Source organism: Anastrepha ludens, chromosome X (genome assembly GCF_028408465.1).
Source record: "Anastrepha ludens isolate Willacy chromosome X, idAnaLude1.1, whole genome shotgun sequence".
NCBI classification, from domain to species: domain Eukaryota; kingdom Metazoa; phylum Arthropoda; class Insecta; order Diptera; family Tephritidae; genus Anastrepha; species Anastrepha ludens.
The window spans coordinates 93,117,891-93,139,778 of NC_071503.1; the positions used below are offsets into that span (position 1 = coordinate 93,117,891).

The 21,888-nt window shown below is 40.5% G+C and overlaps 3 protein-coding genes across 3 annotated transcripts; 2 read left to right on the plus strand and 1 right to left on the minus strand.

Moving 5' to 3' along the window:
* Positions 1-8,131: 8,131 nt before the first annotated feature.
* On the minus strand, positions 8,132-8,622 carry LOC128869342 (high mobility group protein D-like). The gene has a single exon (XM_054111878.1). It carries the CDS (start codon positions 8,426-8,428, stop codon positions 8,147-8,149), a length of 282 nt encoding a protein of 93 aa, XP_053967853.1. The 5' UTR covers positions 8,429-8,622; the 3' UTR covers positions 8,132-8,146.
* Positions 8,623-18,095: 9,473 nt separating this feature from the next.
* On the plus strand, positions 18,096-20,222 carry LOC128870362 (uncharacterized). The gene has a single exon (XM_054112976.1). It carries the CDS (start codon positions 18,096-18,098, stop codon positions 20,220-20,222), a length of 2,127 nt encoding a protein of 708 aa, XP_053968951.1.
* Positions 20,223-20,642: 420 nt separating this feature from the next.
* On the plus strand, positions 20,643-21,325 carry LOC128870363 (uncharacterized). Its single transcript, XM_054112977.1, has 2 exons — positions 20,643-21,135; positions 21,189-21,325. Exons 1-2 carry the CDS (start codon positions 20,643-20,645, stop codon positions 21,323-21,325), a joined length of 630 nt encoding a protein of 209 aa, XP_053968952.1.
* The last annotated feature ends 563 nt before the right edge of the window (positions 21,326-21,888 follow it).

The window sequence follows — 21,888 nt, forward strand, 5'->3', positions numbered from 1 at the left end:
TTGCTAGGTATATACATACCACTGATTATCGTGTGGGTGGCGAAATCACATACATAAATATAAATATATTATCCTTTTTGTCAATAAATATATATAGATACATAATATATATTGTCATTTTAATCTCGGTGGTGCATTTTGGGCTTGGGTCTCGCGGTAAATTCGTCTCCATTTCTCGAAGGAGCATTTTTTAATACCGCGTAAGTTTTTGTATCCCATACGTACAATATGGATACTTATATTCGTTTAGTCGACGCCGTGACGGAGTTCGAAGCCGACTTTCATGGCACTCCGTCAAGTGACCATTCGAAATTCTCACTACGGATCCAACAGGAGGAGTTCAAAGCAATGTGGGAAAAGGCCAAAGCAGCGTACGACCACTTGCTTTCAACAGAAACTCCTTCTCCTAAGGATCTTGCAACGATAAAGAAAAGGAATAAAATATGTTACCACACATATTTGCGCGGCATGTCGACGATGGCTGACTTCTCTGCGAGGCTGGAAAAGGCAGACCGGGAAGGCGAAGAACTTGCAGTAAGCGAACATAACATTCACCTTCCACCGTGCGATACGGAGGTTTTCAAAGGCGACTACGTATCTTGGCCAACATTCCGCGATATGTTCACGGCCATATACATTTTAAATAAGCGCCTTACCCCGGTCGAAAAGCTGTTCCACCTCAACCAGAAAACGCAGGGTGAAGCCAGAGACATCGTGAGGAAGTGCCCGCTCACTAATGACGGGTTTTCTACGGCGTGGAAAAATCTTTGCGAAAAATCAGTCAATCGAAACTGAATGTGGCAGTTCGATAAAAAAACTCCAAAGAGACATTAATAATTGCATTTCCTCCTTACAGAACCACCAAATTGACATTTCAAACTGGGATGCAATTATCACATATTTATGCTCCACGAAATTGCCAGAAAGTACTCTATCGCTTTGGGAACAAACGATAGAGAATAAATCTGAGATTTCAAAGTGGACAGACATGGACAAATTTCTTTCCAACAGGTCTCAGACACTTGAAACAGTGTCAGGCTTAAAAGGAATTAAAGCCTACAAAGCGCCCAAGGCGCAAAGCTTACAACAGTTCACGGAAACTACACCAAAAAGGTTGGGTAACTTTCAGGTAAGTGTCGCCAAACATATGTGCAAATTATGTGTCACTGACGACCACAAATTGCAAAGTTGCCCAAAGTTCCGCAAGTTAAAGGTCACCGACCGAAACGCGTCCGTTAAGAGCAACAACTGTTGCTTGAACTGCCTGTCGTCAGGACATACGGTGTCAAGATGTACGAGCTCGTATAACTGCAGCACATGTCACTCAAGACACAACACGCTCCTGCACATTACAGCAGTTCACCCAAAAGCAGCAGCTCTTAAGGAAAGCAGAGATCCCGCTGATGACTTGCCCTCAACATCCAAGGAGGCCCTAAAACGACTCGATTCCAATAGGCCAAGGGATAGCAGAATCAATAATTTTAAATAGTGCTATTCCAATACGGACAAAGGGGTTCTACTAGGAACAGCCCTGGTAAATATATTCCACAATAATGTTAATTTTACAGCACGAGCTCTGATCGATTCTGGTTCTGAGTGTTCGTTCATTACTGAACGACTCAAACGTAGAATCAACCTGCCATCTAAACGCTTGCATGCCCAAGTCTCGGGCATCAACAATTCAATATCTGCGCAGGTAAGACAAGCGTGCTCATTACAATTGCGGTCGCCTATCGACCCCCTTGTAAAAATAAACACAATTGCGCTAGTTTTGCCGCAATTAACTGGAAATCTGCCAACTTGCCTAGTAAGCGCAATGACAAGGCAAGCATTTCCAGATCTCACTTTGGCGGATAAGAGGTTCTTCGTCAATGAACCAGTGGACCTTGTCCTTGGCGGAGACATTTATCCCCAAATTATTTTAAGCGGCTTGAAGAAAAATGTACTAAGTACACTTCTTGCCCAAGAGACTGTATTCGGGTGGATACTAACTGGTCGAGCCGAAACAGTCAGTCCACCAAACAAAATAGTTTCTTTTTTCAACGAAGTCACACTGGACAAGCAACTAGCTGCCTTTTGGGAATTAGAAGACATCCCAAGAAAAGAAAGACAGACTGAAGATGACGTGTATTGCGAGGAGTTATATCGGACCACTACGAAGCGCAACCAAGATGGAAAGTATGTCGTTGCCTTACCCTTCAAACGGGATTTTCCATCAAACATCAAGCTGGGACCATCACTCAAGAGCGCCTGCTCTCAATTCTTCCGGAATGAGACGCGTCTCGGGAAAAATCCGTCCCTGCAAAAGGAATATACTAGAGTGGTGGCAGAATATGAAACGCTAGGTCATATGGACAAAATCACAACCAACATACCTGCAGATGCAACTGACCATTATTTTTTACCTCATCATGCCGTCATGAAGGAAGAGAGCACCTCCACCAAAGTGCGCGTGGTATTTAACGCCTCATGCCCGAGTGCCAATGGAATGAGCCTCAACGACGTCCTTCATCCAGGTCCGATATCGCAAGCAGATATGACTGTCCTGATTCTCCGCTGGCGATTATACAAGTATGTCTTCAACAGCGATATCGAGAAGATGTACCGTCAGATAATGGTAAGCAATACACATACTAAATATCAGCGAATAGTTTTTCGCACTTGCCCGAAAGACCCAATTAGTCTATACGAATTAAAGACTGTTACTTTCGGCATAAATTGTGCTCCTTATCATGCGATAAGGACATTACTTCAATTAGCTGATGATGTTCAAAACTCCTTTCCAACAGCATCAAACATACTTCGAAAATGCAGGTATGTTGACGACGTTCTTGCCGGGGGTCATAGCATCGACTCTGCAATAACAGCCAGAGATGAAATTATGCAAGTTTTGCAGTCCACTGGATTTCCATTGCGAAAATGGACTTCCAACTGCAACAAAATTCTAAAGGGCATCCCAAAAGCCCATTTGCTCAATGAAGATTTTTTAGATTTCGAAGATACTAGTTCGGTAAAGGCACTTGGCATAAGATGGAATGCTCATTGCGACCATTTTTATTTTATGACAAAGCCAATAAAAAACCACGATGTTCTTACGAAAAGAGAAATCCTCTCGGCAATCGCCAAACTTTTTGATCCACTAGGGTGGCTCGCCCGAATAATAATTACCGCCAAGATTATTATGCAAAACATTTGGTTAGAAGGCACTGATTGGGACGACACCGTATCTGCGGTCTCATTAGACCGCTGGCAGACATTTATGCAGAATTATGGGGAAATTGATAATATCCGCATACCTCGTTGGGTGCACTTTTCACCAGCAGACAACGCCGAAATCCATGGGTTCTGCGACGCTTCGGAAAAGGCATACGCGGCTGCTGTCTATTTGCGTGTGAAGAAACAGAATCAAGTATACCTCAGCCTACTCCTCGCGAAAACCAGAGTGGCACCTGTTAAGACGATATCTCTTCCCCGTTTGGAACTATGTGGTGCCGTCCTATTAGCGGATATTATAGAAACTGTTACGGAAAATCTCAGCCTAGCACACCTGGATGTTCATCTGTGGACAGATTCGACAATCGTCTTCGCATGGATTCGCAAACCGCCCTGCTCGTGGTCCACCTTTGTGGCACATCGAGTAACCAAAATAGTGGAAAAGGTCGGAAACAATAACTGGCGTCATGTGGACTCGTCATCACATCCAGCAGACTTAGCAATCAGAGGACTTCCGGCCAAGGAACTGGTTCACAATTCTTTGTGGTGGCAGGGTCCTTCTTACCTACAAGAAGACAAATCACGATGGCCGACATCAGAATGTGACTATGAAACAACGATGGAAGAGAAAAAGGTAAAGGTATATTCAACAACAACAATCAATTTCAGAGATATTCTTGCCCGTTTTTCCAGTTTACCAAGGGCTTTGAGAGTTTTATCATATATTATGAGATTCTCTCAAAGAACCCACCCTAATACGAAGATTGCATTTCAAGCAAAGTCTTGCTTAATTTCACCTGATGAAATTAAAGCAACGACACAACGCTTAATCATAAACAGTCAAAAGCAATATTACGGTGGAGAATACGCGAAATTGAAACAAAAGAAAACAGTTGACACAAAAAGTGAGATATTGCCTCTCAATCCATTCCTCGACAAAGATGACATCATGAGGGCAGGCGGTCGTCTGGCCGCATCCCTCAACTTATCATATAACGAACGTCATCCTATTATCCTTCCATACAATAGCAGGTTATCACGCCTTATAACCAAATTCATTCACGAAATATCACTGCATGGCGAAAATCAGCTGATGTTGCGTTTAATTCGAACGCAGTACTGGATTCCGCGAGTTAAAAATATGATCCGATCCATCATCCATAATTGTAAGATCTGCGATCGCAAACCCAACTCATGGGAATCCTTCCTCAGGTACGCACCACCTTTTCGCGTGCTTTCACCAATACAGGTATAGATTTCGCAGGTCCATTTGACATCAAAAGCTTCCGCGGCAGACGATGTCGCATTTCCAAAGGCTACGCCTGTCTATTTATTTGTTTCGCCACCAAAGCCATCCATTTAGAGGCCACCAATGACCTAAGTACCCCATCCTTTCTAGCAGCCTTCTCGAGATTCGTTGCTAGACGAGGATGTCCAAAAAAATGTTTACTCCGACAATGGTTAACCTGGCACTTTATACCTGCAGCAGCCCCTCGTATGGGCGGACTGTGGGAAGCAGGTGTGAAAAGCTTCAAGGCCCACTTCAAAAGGACAGCCTCTGGTCTGAAATACACTTTCGAGGAGTTTAATACCCTCTTATGCCGAATTGAGTCCTGTCTCAATTCGCGACCCTTAAGTCCCTCTTCAAATGAGCCATCCGATCTAGAGCCTCTCACACCTGGTCACTTTCTGGTTGGCGGACATCTCTTAGCTCAGCCAGAAATAGAAACCAGCGAGAATCCTGCCTCAATCGTGAATCGGTGGCAAAAATTGAAAGCCCTCCATCAAACCTTTTGCAAACGATGGAAAAGGGAATTCCTCATCGAATTGCAAAAACGCACGAAGTGGAAACATCAAAAACCTAACATCAAGGTAGGGGACCTTGTCGTCATTAAAGAGGACAACCTACCACCAAACGAATGGAGAATGGGACGAGTAGTAAAACTACATCCTGGACCCGACAATCAAGTACGCGTCGTGGACATCACGACACAAAGGGGACAGGTGACTAGACCATTAGTCAAATTGGTCCTACTTCCTTACTCAGAAGAAACGGACAAACCCATACCTAGAACCTCAACGTAATATCTTAATTCTTCCAATACCTCTCTAGTAGAAACAAATCTCACTTTGCGATTCACCCTTTATTAAAAGGTGATTGACATCACCACACTGTTATACCCTAGCAAACCTAAGAAGCTACAACAACACATACAACCTACGAAGGATGCAATTGCATCGACATTCTCAAAAATTTTTAAATTTATTTTATTATCTGTAGGAATATTTGAATTCACTGTTTTGATTTCCCATTATTTTAGTAATTCCCTACCTGAAGTTTGTTGTAGAAAACTAAAGTTGCTAAGAAATGAACAAAAATAGGTTTTCTTAATTTCATTGATTATATTTAGTTTATTGAATGTCGCTTTATACTTATGCACCCACAACATAGTTCCCAGATGTTCCATTAGCATTAATATTGTGTAAAATATACAACTATTACATTACAATGCTATTTACATAAATTTTATTTCACTGGTACAAAAACCATATTAGGGAAAAGTGAAATTATTATATTAGCCCCATGTAATTATATCTTGGCATTCAACTACAACAATTTGTAAATTTTTTATCCCAGTTTTCTAAAACCACAAAACATAATAAATTGCACAACCTTAATGAGAAAACTGCGAAAGTAAACCACATTATTTTGTACATAAAGGAGAATGTTTGAAAAACGATAACATAATCCGAATTTAGTAACAAACACCTTTGAATATGTAACGCAAAAAATCACTACGCGAAAACTACGATTTAAGGCCTGCGTCTGTTCGCGGATTTGTGTGTTCATATGGAAGTAAGCCATGTAGTGGATACACCAGTTTGTTGTGGTCGGTAACCGCGCGAGCTTTCCTACCGGGATGCAATTCGTGCGTTACAATTTTCCCCATTTTTCTCAGGTCAATTAAAATTAATTTTTATTTTTTCTTTTCACGACTTTTCAGAACATTTACTTATAACTATGCATTTTGATCAATATTTATTTAATTTTATTATATCGTGTTTTCAATCCAGCTGATTATCCCTACTAATATTATACATGTGAATGTAAGTTTGTTTGTTACGCTTTCACGCAAAAACTACTTAACCGATTATTATGAAACTTTGTACACATGTTTTTGGAGGTGTTAGAAGTAATATAGGATACTCTATATACATAAAAATTAAGCCGTTTTTCGCGTTGTGATGAACTTTACGGAGAATAGCTTAACCGATTTTAACCAAACTTTGCCACATTGAAGAGACACATGTGGAGAACGTTTTCGTTTTAAAATTTTAAGAATCGGATACCAGGGTCTTGAGAGATAGGCCAAAACGTGGACCCGGGTAACCCTAGAATGTGTTTGTACAATATGGGTATCAAATGGAAGCTGTTGATGATTTCTACAGTATAGAGTAGTTTTCATACCGTTTCGTAACTAGGGTCTCGAGATATAGGCCAAAACGTGGACCCGGGTAACCCTAGGATGTGTTTGTACAATATGGATATCAAATGGAAGCTTTTGGTGAATGCTTTAGTACAGAGTATTTTTCATGCCGCTCCGTGGCTGGGGTCTCGAGATATAGGTCAAAACGGGGACTCGGGTAACCTTTGGTTGTTTATGTACAATATGGGTATCAAATGAAAGCTCTTGATAAGTGCTTTAATACGGGGTAATTTTCATACCTTTTGATGACTAGGGTCTCGAAATATATGCCAAACTTACATCCATTGTTAAGTAAGTATTGAAAATGGGTTTCGTAAAGTTTGGTTGTAATTCGGAGCAGTGGCAACGCATACAGCGTTCTTTCGAACCAGCCATAATGTCGTTTACTTTTTTAACGCTTGGGGCGGAACTGAACTGTCAAATTGACAGTTTGAGTTACAATGTGTCAATATTTCTTTCTGATTTTCACGCCATAAGGAGAAGACCTAAGTGCAAAGTGTAAAAATTTTTTGTGAATTTTTTCGGAGTGGTGAATAATTTCTTACGAAATTTGAGAATTTAATGTGGAATCCGAATGTTCAAATGAAATTATGTTTTGTGGATTTAGTTTTTCGGTTCATATGCGATAAGCTACGATACACCATGAGTGAAAAAAATGGTAAAATAAAATTGTTTAAAGGATGAAAAAGAAGAGCACGAAAATTGCGTAACTTTGATGAAAAAATTAATAGTCTTATCATGCAAATTGTCAACAATTTTCAGAAGAAAAGAGATGATTTAAGAAAATCACAACAAAATAAAATAATCCTGACCATGTGGACTTGGGCTTTTAAACACATATGCATCGAAAATATAATCCACAAAATTGAAAAAAAAACATGTTTTAAAGTCTCAGAATACCATAATTACAAGAATGTTTATTACAGTACAAATACCAAGACAATCACGTAATCATATTGGTCGTTCGACAAATAATAATAGGCGCATGAGAAATGCCCGGAATAACGCGACATCAGAAGAACGTCAAGAACAAAATAAAGTAGTAAAACGATTGATGAATAATGTTATCCAAGCAACTATTTTAATTGGCAAATTCAAGAATGAAGACGTTCTAATACCCAGAATTCCAATGATTCCACCTGAATTGCCATTTGAATTCAAGCGTTTGCAACTGCCCCTTCGTTTAGCATTTACAATAACTATCAATAAATCACAAGGGCTAACTTTAGAAATATGCGGGATGAATTTAGAAGAACCAGTATTCACCCATGGTCAACTATACGTTGGCTGTTCACGCGTTGGGAAGCCAACAACATTATATATTTACTAAAAAACAAATAGAAAAACAAAAAATATTGTTTATGCCAAAGCGCTTGAATAAAGAATAAAGAAATAAATAATATGAAAACCATATCTTTTCTGTTCTAAACCATATCTATTCTATTTTAGTGTGCCCAGCGAAGCGGGCCGGGTTTGCTAGTATGAATATAAATTCGGCAGCTGCCTCCATTGACCTCAAATTCTCTCACCGCTTCATCATAATCTTCCTTGGCTTTAGCTGCATTTGCTTCCCATTCCGACTTGTCCTTCATTGAACGCCATAACTCTCCACCTTTTTTCGCCACTTCGGTTACTTTAATGCCTGGATTTTCGCGCTTAATCTGCTCGCGTGCATTGTTGAGCCACAACATATATGCGGAAAGAGGACGCTTTGGTTTGTCAGACATTTCAATTTTTTTCTTGCGTTCGCGAATTTATATGGAAAATATAACTGAAATTGCTAAGTTTCGTCTTAAAATTTGCACAATGTTAAGCACTTTTAATTATTTAAAGTCACAATTTACCTAATTTCGTTAAAATTGTAAAACTACCACAAAACAAACACCTTGTCGATTCACTTCAAAATTTTCACTCACGTTTGTCACACGCCGTCGACACATGTGAAAAGGAAATGGGTCGAAGTCAGCCATTAAGGAAATTAGGGATTAAGAAACAAAAACAAAAATACCCTACAGGAATGATATAAATGGGTTCCACATTCCAGGGATAGTTTGCGTAAAGTAACGCAAAGTATTAGTTTTTTCTAACATCATGCACTTATGTATGCAAATACTACGAAAAATTATATCTATATATATATATGGGGCATTCTTTCTGAACGTGAGACCCCCTGCCCCCAGAATAGATTTTGACGAAAAGAGGTCTATGAGGGCTTAAAATGTAGGTAATTATGTTTACTTTCGAAAGCAAAGTGGCACTTCTTGAAATTCAAAATGGCGGATCCTTCCTTCCTTATACTCCACAAGCTTGCTCACAAGAAAATTTTGCTTGCGCAATTTAAGGAAGATCGTGTTCTACGACTTATACAACCTTTAGAGCCAATTTAAAGACTTAATTAAATGACAGGTGTCACTATTGCTGTCAATAATTGAAAAGTCATTTAATTAAGTCTTTAAATTGGCTCTAAAGGTTGTATAAGTCGTAGAACACGATCTTCCTTAAATTGCGCAAGCAAAATTTTCTTGTGAGCAAGCTTGTGGAGTATAAGGAAGGAAGGATCCGCCATTTTGAATTTCAAGAAGTGCCACTTTGCTTTCGAAAGTAAACATAATTACCTACATTTTAAGCCCTCATAGACCTCTTTTCGTCAAAATCTATTCGGGAAAAAAAATATAGCACGCACACCACGGCAGGACACCTTGTACTTGGTTACGATCCACACATAGCCAAGACACGATCCTCCTATGCGGCGAATATTGCAGTGCCCATTAGTATGTACCAGAGACCTGCATGGCTCACTGTTTTCTTGAGTTGTTCATACGCTAAATTTCTTGCTCACATTCAGTCAATTAAACCAAAATATTTGGTCAAGTGCAGTCAGCTCATGCAGGCGAACGCGTAGTTCAGCTCAGTCAACACGTATGATCTAATGTCTTCGGCTCAAATCTAATCATTGAACAAAAAGCAGCATTGAATGAAATTAGCATCGGCCTTTGCGTTCAAACGATCAAACTTGTTCAAAGAAGTAATTGTCATTATTGTAAATAGCACATGTTCGAGCAAACGAGCGTTGGCGTACAATGTACGCTGTAAATTTCGTTTCGTATTTGAAAGGATTAGTTGGTTTCAGCAATGGATCCTTATTTACATTATTTTCTTTCGTGTTTTATTATAAGTTTAAAGAAAAAAAAAATGAAAATATAGTGTTTTTGCTTTAAAATTTTGCTTTTACTTTGCTATCGTTAGTTACAAGCAACAACTCATGCGGGATCATACGTGTTCAAACCGGCTCATTTGGCTCTATAGCCCTTTTATTCTTGCTCAAAAAAATGAATGTATAGCCGAACGAGCAAATACCCGAAACGGCTGCTATGAAGACGATTGGTGATAACATCGGAGGCTAAAACGCAGCACATGACTTGATTGAGCTGAAATAAACAATGACAATAACTTATTTGAACAAGTTCGATCGTTTGAACGCAAAGGCCTGTTTTTTTGTTCAAGCGAAGCGTATGAATGTTTTACACTGAGCCGGTGCAGTTCTCTGGTATGTACCCACCCCCTCGCGGTGAACATACATATTAAAATGACATTAATATGTGATTGTACCCAATTAGGTACATTTTTTGTTTTGGGTGGCAGGGTGTTTCATAGGGCTATGAAAATTCCTCATAGCCAAATAACAAAAAAAAAACTAAAATGCCTAGTGCATATTTAGTTAACAAAAATATATATATTACTTTCTTTTGTCTTCTCCTTCGCTGTGATCAGCACTGCACTGACCAGCCAAATGCACCGCTACCAATACAATACACTAAAGCTAATTAAGCAATTAATTATAAAGCCGTGCACACGCTACAAATTTTCGTTTTTAAAAAAAAAAAAAAAAACAACTAATTAAAAATATTTCGCCACCCTCCGATTACGATAATAATATCTTTACAGATTACGAAAATGACTCGCTACAGTGTAATGAAGAAAAGGGCTAGTCGCCACCCCCATCGATACCCGACAGCGTGCCGTTGTGTGACGCAAGGCACCCAATACGCCTCTGCCCCGTCTTCCGGGGAAACAGCCCGATTGAGCGGCTTCGGGAAGCGATTCTGTGCCACTATTGCGCCAACTGCTTATCTATGGCCCACAAGTCGCGCAATTGCACAAGCGAGGGAAGGTGCAGACGATGCGACGACCACCATCACACTATGCTGCATATTCCCGAGGAACGACGCTCGTGGAGCCAGCAAGTCGCTGAGGAAGACAGCGACGCGGTTTTGGTAAATGCGTCGGACGATTTCTCGGAGACACCGATTCCCGATCAAACCACGGCTGGAGCGGAAACTAGGCCTTTTCGCCCAGTTGTGGCCGCAGCGGGAACCAGGCCTTTCCGTACCGTGAAGCGGAAACTAGGCCTTTCCGTACCAGCGTAGACAGGGGATCGGAGACCAGGCCTCTTCGACCCCAGCTACAGCACGAACGTCGGCGCGTGCGTGGAGCGGAAACGAGGCCTTTTCGACCACGTACGCGAACGACGTTGGTGCGCCAACGTCCAAGACGCAATGCGCGACTGGCGACTAGGCCTCGCCAGCGAGCATTACCACCCGCATTCCGCGCAGGCGATCTAATTCCGGGACAGGCGCTACGCCCAGTGGCGACGATCATGCCGACCGCCGTCATTAAAATCGAGGCTGGGGGACGCCTTCATCTGGTGCGCGCCCTCATCGACGCGTGCCTACCAGTTACGATTATTGCAAGCGGCCTCGCAATAGAACTGGGATTATTAAGTACCCAGGTAGGAGGCCAAAGGGGATGCGTGATCACTATTCGCGGAAGGAACGGCAATACTAAGCGCGTTGTCACACATGCTGCGGTGTTACCGGGATTCCAGCGCGTCACCCCCTTCCGAAGCGTCGACCCGGCTATAGCGGCGCCTTACGTGCACATGAGACTGGCGCATTCCAGATTCTTTGAATCCACTCCTATCCGCCTAGTGATAGGAGCGGAACTTTACTCCAGCGTGATGATGCAGGAGACCCTACCCCGCTCTCTCAGCACCCTAATGGCGCAGAGTTCAATATTTGGCTGGGTACTGTCTGGAGTCTGCCCGTTAAATTAAACATTTTTATTTTGTATAGTACAGTTTACAAATCAAAAAAATTTGCATATAACAAATTTTAATTCTTTTTGTGTGCAATAAATATCCACGTACATAAAATTTATCGTTACAGCATTTTCCAGACGTCACCAGCAGCCTCCGATGTCTCACCACAATATACCGAACGTTGGCTGACACCTCCGTCCTAAAACAATTATTGCTTATCGCAAGGGGGCCGGCATGTTTAGGCCACACCCTAATATTTAATACAAATTTTTTAGCCACCCTAATGGTAACTGCGCCTACCGTTCCGACTGTTGCTAACCACCGTTTCCAGTCGCTGCAACGTGAAGGCCGTTAACCCTGGCATTTCCCCGTCGAACAGTTAAAACGTTTACCGTGTTAAACGTTGTTCGACGAGGTTACTTTCACTTCAATTTTAAGTGTAACTTTCACTGCGATTTTCGAATTACAAGCATCAGGACGTATCAGCCAGCTAAAAGGTAATTTACTATTAATTATAAATTATACTTAACATAATAATACGTAAGCAACGTATTTCTATTGTATATATATTTCTATGTACGGAGGTTGAATTAGTTTTAATGGTGACACACAGATGGCGCTATTTATCACTTTATCGCGTTGGCAATACTGAATATATATTCATGACAAAGCCTCATCCCTAGGCTTTGTTTATCAGTATCTGTCATTTCGCTGAAGTATAAACAACGCAGTGTTTTCGTGCTCCGAGTATGTCAACTTTCGTGCCGTCAAAACGCAATTTGCGGGAAGCTTTGCTTTTCTGCTTCAATTTGAAAAAAAATACAGCCCAAGCCCGTGAATTGCTGCAGGAGGCCTACCCAGACCATACTCCGTCGATTTCAACATGTGAGTACTGGTTTCGACGATTCAAAAGTGGTGATTTTCACACCGAAGACAAGGAGCGTCTTGGCCAGCCCAAAAAGTTCGAGGACGCGGAATTGGGGGAATTGGTAAACGAGGACTCGTGCCAAACCCAAGAAGAGCTTGCTGAATCATTGGGCGTTGATAAATCAACCGTTTGCAAGCGTCTAAAAGCGATGGGAATGATCCAAAAGCAAGGACATTGGGTCCCGTACGAGTTGAAGCTGCGCGACGTCGAACGGCGACTTTTTACGTGCGAATTGCTGATCGAGCGACAAAATCGGAAGGGTTTTTTGCATCGGGTGGTGACTGGCGACGAAAAATGGATCCACTACGATAACCCAAAACGCAAAAAATCATGGGGTTTGCCCGGCCACGCATCAACGTCGACGGCCAAGCAGAATATTCACGGCAAGAAAATCATGCTCTGCATTTGGTGGGATCAGGTCGGCGTCGTATATTTTGAGCTGCTCCAACCGGGCGAAACAATCACGGGGGATCGTTACCGACTGCAATTGATGCGTTTAAGCCGGGCATTGAAAGAAAAACGGCCGGAAACGGTAAAAAGGCACGACAAGGTTATTTTGCAACATGACAACGCTCGGCCGCATGTTGCTCAACCTGTCAAAAAATACCTTGGAACGCTTGGCTGGGAAGTGTTACCCCACCCGCCGTATAGTCCCGACATAGCTCCCTCCGATTATCATTTGTTCCGGCATATGAGTCTCGATTTGGCGGACCAGCGGTTCTCCTCGTACGAGGCTACCAAAATATGGGTTGAGTCATGGATAGCCAAGCAGCGGCCAGAATTTTGGAGAAACGGCATCCGGAAATTGCCCGAAAGATGGGCGAAAGTTGTAGCTAGCGATGGCCAATACTTCGAATAAAATATTTTGTACCGTTTTTTCACAATAAAGCCCCAAATCTTCGAAAAAAACCTTTAAAACTAATTCAACCTCCATACAATTCATTTTTTTATTTACATATTAATTTCAGTTTAATTACACTTATTGTTCGAAAAAAAAATTTTAATTTATTTAATTTTGTATTTTAAATTTACTAACGATTTCGCGTTTAACGTCACACCCTTTATTAGCAAATTCCAACGTACCCTTGTTTCACTTTCGCAGATTATAATATACGTGTACGATATACCTACGTATAAATAATTGTTTATACATGCACACATATGGTAATGTGTACCTATACATATGTATGTATGCATGTATGTACGTGTGTATATATTTAATTATTTATTTAATGTCTAATAAAACTCAGAATAGACATTTAAGATATAAATTTCAGAACTAAAATACAAATTTACTATATTTAATATTAAACAGTGTAGAAAACTTAGATTAACAACATAAGAAACCATTAAATTGCTAAAAATATATAGAAGTTATTAACAAATTTAATATGTATTTAAGAAACTAAAATAACAAATATATTATATAATTGACGCGTACACCCTTTTTGGGTGTTTGGCCGAGCTCCTCTTCCTATGTATTTGTGGTGTGCGTCTTGATGTTATTCCACAAATGGAGGGACCTACAGTTTCAAGCAGTTTTTCATGGCAGAAATACACTCGGAGGTTTGCCATTGCCTGCCGAGGGGCGACTGCTATTAGAAAAATGTTTTTCTTAATTTTGGAGTTTCACCGAGATTCGAACCAACGTTCTCTCTGTGAATTCCGAATGGTAGTCGCGCACCAACCCATTCGGCTACGGCGGCCGCCGTATTACAAATATATACTAGGTATTATTTAGATTTCTTACATAGAGAGTAATTTTTTAATTGCGTTTGAAATACATGCTTGGCCCTGGAAAAGTCTAAATCCAAAAGGGAGGTGTGTTAATTAAGGTCAGACAACATTTTAACGAGAGGAGCATTGGCACTATATAATGTCCTACTAAAGCCAACGCGAAAGATCTTGCAACGCAGAAAATTTCTGCAAGGAACATTAAATTGTATTCTTTCTAGAAGGACCGGGCAGTCAATTTTGTCATTAATGAGATCAAAGATAAATGATACTGCCTGAAAAGTACCTCTATCACTTAATGGAAAGAGATTAATTAAACGATAGCGAGATTCGTATGATGGTTTCGGGTGTGAGAAATTGAGTGAATGTAGTGCGAAACGCACAACGATTTTTTTAACCCTCTCCACTCGATTTATATGGACTGCATGATAAGGTCTCCAAATAAAAGAAGCATAATCTAATTTGGACCGAACAAACGCAGAGTATAATATCTTAAGAGTATATGGGTCAGTGAAGTGCGATGAGTGACGTCTAACAAAAGCGAGCATAGCAAGAGAATTGGAAACGGCATAATCTGGGTGCGTGATAAAATTAAGCTTTGAACTTTAGATCATCAGTAAAGGAAGAAAATTAGCGAAGGAAAAAATACGAACAAATATCATTAATAAACAAAACAAATAACATAGGTCCTAAAATACTACCCTGAGGTACACCAGAGGGGGCAATGTACTGTTTCGAAAAAACTCCATCCATAACTACAGTGCAGCATCTCTTTATTAAATAGGACTGAATCCAATCAAGGAAAGTAGAATGAAAACCGAGACAAGAAAACGACCGTGTATATCGCGTCAGTTTGAAAACCATTGTCGAAGCCTGCGTGACAATTATCAGAATAAACGGATTAGTTAGATAACGTAGACCTTGCGCCTACAAAACCATGCTGTCGAGGACTAATTAGATGTTTAACGCTAAAATATAACTTGTCTTTAACAACGCATTCAAAAAGTTTAGATACAGCAGATAATTTAGAAATTGGTCTGTAATTTACAATATCGCTTTTGTTACCGCTTTCGAAAATAGGAGTGACTGAAGTCAGCTTCCAATCATCGAAAAATATTTCTTCAGCCAAGGATTTGTTAAAATTTGTTTTAAGAGGTTGCACCAAAGAGCGACAATTTTTAAACAAAGTTACAGAAAGCCCGTCTACATCCGAATGAGCAGAGTTTTTAATCGTTAACAATCCCTCAATGGCGTCATCATCTGATAGAACAAGCGAGCCGAAGTCAGCTGAAGAAGACACTTTGCACAAATGGCGAATGGCTGCCTTGTATGTACTTCCTGAATATCTTCATTAGACACGAAGTTAGATGAAAAGAAATCGGCAAATAAATTCGCGGCATCACTGATAGAGAGGCTGTTACGTCCCTATAAAAAACAGAATTAGAAGTAGAAGAGGCCTTTTTAATCGATTTAATATATCGCCAAAAATTCTTCGGATTACTTTTTATATTAAGCTCAAATTTGTGAATGTATTCCTTATGCAAAGACTTATTTAAAGTACGAAACTTATTCCTGTGGAGGATAAAAGTCATAATAGCGGGTTTCGTTAGTTAACTTGAACTTCTTAAAAAACTTATTTCTCAAATTTTTATGATGTTTAAGTTCTTTCGTGCACCAGGGAATCTAAAAATTTACACGCTTAAAAATTGGAACATGTTGAGAACATATGTATATCTAGGACTAAAGTTTTAAATATCTCAAAGTGTTCAGCAACTTGAATATTGCCTAGAGATACTTCCCAATCAATTTCGCGTAAGGCATTACCTAGAGTTTGGAAATCACACCTGGCAAAATTTAAGGAAGGATGAGTGCTATCAGGGCTGGATTCAAAACATTCTAAAATATCAAAGTCTAGCTTTAAAGGAATATGGTGAACGTTGATCGGCGATATAGAAGAAAAAGTTTGCGATACAACAGAACTAATGTTGTCGCTTATAAAAATCAAATCTAATAAACGACTCATACTATTAGTTAACCCATTAATCTGAGTAAGACCCATGCCCATTAAATCTATAATATAAAAATGAATCGCAAAATGTGTTGGTAAGCGCATAACTCAACAACGCATGGACCAATCTCAACAAATCTTGTTTTTTAAATGTTTCTTGAAGTCCAAGGATGGTTTGTATGGCTAGAAAAATTCGAACAATTTCCGGGAAAACCCTGAAACAGTCTTTTTCCCATACAAATATTGCGCGCTCGTGTGTGTATGCTCGTTCGTGTGCGTGCGTGTTCGCGTTGGAGGATCTAATGCGTTCACACAAAAGTGATAATATTTTTTCTTTTGCTTTAGTTTCAGAACAAGTTATGGAATGATTTTATTCACAAATAATAAATAAAAATAGGTAAGTAAATTCTAAGAATAATCATGCAGGGCTGAACAAATCCAAACATATGTTAAGAATAACAAACACAAACATTTTTAATCTAGAAAACCCATGTTTCTCACATGGTCAATTGTATGTTGAGATATTCACCAGGTAATCAAACAAAAAATATTGTATATCATAAAGCACTACAATAAAAATAAAACAGATTTTTGTTAATAATTATGATTCACTTGATTTACAATAAAGTGATTACTGAAAATACTTATATACGTTTTATTTCCTTATTCTTTTATTATATCGGTTATTAACCTAACATATGGCATATAATAATAATAATAAATAATTAATTATCTCTATGTTTTGTCATTGAAGCACTCACTTTATAAATATTTGTCACTTTTAGGTTCCCACTATCCCTTTAGATTATTTTTCAATCAGGTTTGAACCTTAAGTTCCCCTCTGTTAGGAGCAGCACCTAATTTACATGACATAATTTAAGTATAGGGCTAATTGTATAGTTTTTATTTAATAATTTAGTATTGTAGTCTAACTTATAAGATTATAATATTTTTAACTCGTAACACCTGGTCACCCTAATCCTTGTACTTGTCCTTGAATTCTATTAATACACATTATCCTATATTTGTCATTTTCCTAACGTTCGTATTAACGCATTCTTATGTACATACATTATATATAAGCTGTGCTAAGCAAATATTTCGAGACTTGAAGCTCGACATCAGCTGAGGCCGGTGAACTTGAACAAATTGTAAAGGGATAACAAACACACAAACGCGTAAATTTTAAGGTGCGAAAAATAAATTATAAAGTTTTGTGAAAATTAAAGTGTTTAATTTGAAAACTATTAGCTGCCAAAAAAGCTTGGTGGTTTAACGTTTTGGTGACCCCGACGTGATATTCGTGTGTTCTACTTGTGCAAATAGAAATTATTATTCAATATAATAACATTTGTTATCGCTTCGAAAATATCGTGTTACGGTAGTTAATTATTGTCGCGTAGTCGTTTAATACCTACCCAATAAATAAAACCGTTTGTTAACTTTGTGCGGGACTTGTAAAACAAAGCAGTTAAAACCGCAACCTATATTTGCGGCTAAAATTAACTTGCACCGTTTTCTATTTACTAACTTTTTCAACGGTTTCCGTGTACATAGAACCGTGCCTATAAATTCGTGCGCTATCGATATAACCGGTCAGTTAATTTTAAAAGTCCAACGTTCAACATGTCGTTCAGTCCAGGTAATGGTACCTTCATTAGAAGCGATTCACCACATACTGTACCATCGAGTGGGCAACCGTCTTCAGATCGCGTGTCGTTTTTAAAACTGAAAACAGTGTCAGTCTTTAATCGACTTGAGCATACAGCAGCAGAGATGAACACCGAAATGCTACAAGGCATGGATGAGTACGGCTTGGCAGCAATCATGGAATCAGTGGGAGATTTGAAAGAAACATTCACCGCCGCTCACACCAGTTTGGAGGAAATGGACTTTGAGTCTATTGCCAGTGACCTGCCCTGCAAATTCGATGCTACATTAGTGAAACTTAAGGCGAACCTGCAACGAGAGATTGGGAGACGTAGCACAGGTCAGCACTGCTCGACATTTAGAGCGAACACTGATGACTCGCAGTCGATCATCGTGAATGCCAATCGTTCTCGCCTGCCTTTGCTAATGCTACCGAAATTTAGTGGCGCGTACACCGAGTGGATCAACTTTTTCTCAATGTTCACCTCCGTCATTGACAACGATGGCGACCTAACACAAAGCGATAAGCTACAATACCTGCGTTCCTGCTTGAGTGGTGCTGCTTTGGATACTATCCAATCTCTGGAGATAAATGAAACTAATTATAAAAATGCATTAGATTTACTCAAAAAACGTTTTGATAACAAGCGAATTATATTTCAGGCACACATCAGACAAATCTTTGGGCTGGACAGGGCAGATGCATCCGCAAGCAAGTTGCGGGAGTTGACGGACAAGGTTACATCACACATACGCGCGTTGCAGTCGCTTGGATCACAAGAACAAATCGCTGACTGCATCATAGTTGAACTACTAATCCAGAAGTTGGACAAGGCTACTCAATCCAAGTGGGAAGAAAATTCATCTAGCAACGAACTCCCGTCGTGGGATCAGTTAGCTGCATTTTCGGAAAAGCGGTGTCGTACCCTCGAAAATGTGGAGCATGCCATACAAACCCAAACGGATCAAGTTGAAAGAAACGGTAAAACTGTAAGTACAAATATAAGAAAATCATTTGTCGTTTCGAATGCCTCAGTAGGTGGTTGCGCGTTTTGTCGGTGCCCTGATCATAGAATTTACCACTGTCAGCGATTTTCCACTCTTTCTCCAAACCTTCGCCAAAAAAAAGCCAAGAAGCTCTCACTTTGCCTTAATTGTCTAAAGGGTGGTCATCAGATGAGAGATTGCAAATCTGGATCCTGTAGAGCTTGTCAACTGAAACACCATACGCTTTTGCATTTTGACCGCACATCTTCTGCTTCAACTTCTATATCAGGCTCAGTCACGCAACCACCCACGTTGCAATCAAACACCATAGCTGCAACATCATCTGTCCCTGGCCATGCCCTCACTTCGAGATCTCCATCTGATGCTGTGCTTCTAGCCACTGCAGTCATTTTTGTCAAAAATCGTGCTGGTACCTTCGTGCCATGTCGGGCGCTTTTGGATTCGGGTTCCCAGCATCACTTTATTACAAATCGTTTTACTAATCAATTACAACTTCGTAGGACCAAATATTCGGCGGCAGTTTCGGGCATCGGGGATGCCAACCTGTCAACTGAAGGCTATTCGGTCAATGTCGTACTGAAGTCGCGGACTTCAGATTTCTCAACGCACATCACTTCCGTCGTTGTTCAAACAATCACTGACAATCAGCCTGGTTTTTCAGTGAGCATCGCGGACTGGAACGTCCCTTCGAACATCCAACTAGCTGATCCCAATTTCAACATACCTCAGCGTATTGACTTGCTTATCGGAGCAGGACTATTTTTCGAACTTCTCTGCGTTGGGCAGATACAGTTGGCGCCCGGATTTCCAGTTCTTCAAAAAACTCTTCTCGGTTGGGTGATATCAGGTGGTGGTCAACAGACTTCTAAGCTTTCGTCATTTGTGGCCAATCAAAGGTCTTCGAGAGACATCGACTCTGATACCCGACTAGACGATTTGGTACGTCGCTTCTGGGAAGTAGATTACATTTTTGAGCCAATCACTAAAACAACAAGGGAGGAGCTCGACTGCGAGGCGCATTTTCAGCAAAATGTTTCGCGTTTACCTTCAGGCGAGTACTCGGTTCGCTTACCTTGGAAACTCGGCACAGAATAATTAGGCGAATCATACACACAAGCAAAGCGACGATTTGAGAGCCTTGAGCGCAAGGAAGATAGCTCCACAACAAAGCTCAGGGTCGTTTTTGATGGTTCTGCTGTCACAACTTCGGGCCTCTCATCAAACGAGATTCTAATGGCGAGGCCGACCATACAACCCAAACTTTTTGATATTCTTATTCGCTTTCGTACGTTTCCCGTTGCACTTATTGGATACATTTGCAAGATGTATCGTTGCGTTCGCGTCTCTGCAGCCGACAACATTTTCCAGTGCATTTTGTGGTGGGACCTTCATCACATTTCTGATGCAGAAAGGGAAACCTTCCTTAAATTCGATGACGCGCGACACCTTAGAGGCACCAGAAATTCTAAACGGTCTGCACTATCAACAATAGCTCGAAAATCTTTTGAGCACATCATGGCTGATTTGCCTAAGGAGCGCTTTCAGGCCTCACGAGCCTTCATCGTCACAGGAGTGGACTACTGCGGTCCATTTTACTTCAAACCCGAAACCCGCAATAAGTCACCCCAGAAATGTTATATCAGCGTCTTCATCTGTTTCGCAACCAAGGCCGTATGGAGGGAGCTAGTGAGGGACCTTCCAACAGGTGCTTTTTTGGAAGCTCTCAAGCTATTTACGACAACACGCGCCATGCCAAGCTGTATTTGGTCATACAACGCAACCAATTTCGTAGACGCTAAGAACGAGTTGAGAGACCTAAAACGCCTACTCCTAAGCCAAGAGCACCGCAGTAAGGTTCACGTTCACTACCTCAACAATGGTTTCGACTGGCGATTCATACCACCTCGTTCACCACATTTCGGCGGCTTGTGGGAAGCCGCAGTAAAAATGGCTAAACAGCACCTGTACCGCACTCTTGGCTCTGCAATTCTTGGTTTCGATGAACTGCGTACATTGGTATGTCAAATCTCTGCTATAATTAACCTCTTGTACCTCTTTCAGAAAATCCAGAAGGCCTTGATGTTTTAACTCCAGGTCATTTTCTTATTGGCGGCCCGCTTACAGCTGCTCCTGAGCCTAACATCACGCATTTGAATTACAATCCACTCGGTCACTGGCAGCGTGTCACATACTTCTAACAACTATTTTGAAAACGGTGGAGCGAAGAATACCTCACTCTTTTTCAACAAAGAGCAAAATGGCGCACCCCTCACCCCAATGTGCAAATCAACGATATTGTATGCATTAAAGCGCCTCTTAAGTGGCCTCTTGCGCGCGTCATCGAAGTTATTACTGGTGAGGACGGTGTTGCACGAGTAGCTGTTCTACGTACATCCACTGGCCTTACACGTCGAGCTGTTACTAAATTGTGCCTCCTTCCGACTAAGGAATCAGTTGAAAGCCCTGAACTTTCAACGGAGGGGAGGATGTTGGGAGCAGCACCTAATTTACATGACATAATTTAAGTATAGGGTTAATTGTATAGTTTTTATTTAATAATTTAGTATTGTAGTCTAACTTATAAGATTGTAATATTTTTAACTCGTAACACTTGGTCACCCTAATCCTTGTACTTGTCCTTGAATTATATTAATACACATTATCCTATATTTGTCATTTTCCTAACGTTCGTATTAACGCATTCTTATGTACATACATTATATATAAGCTGTGCTAAGCAAATATTTCGAGACTTGAAGCT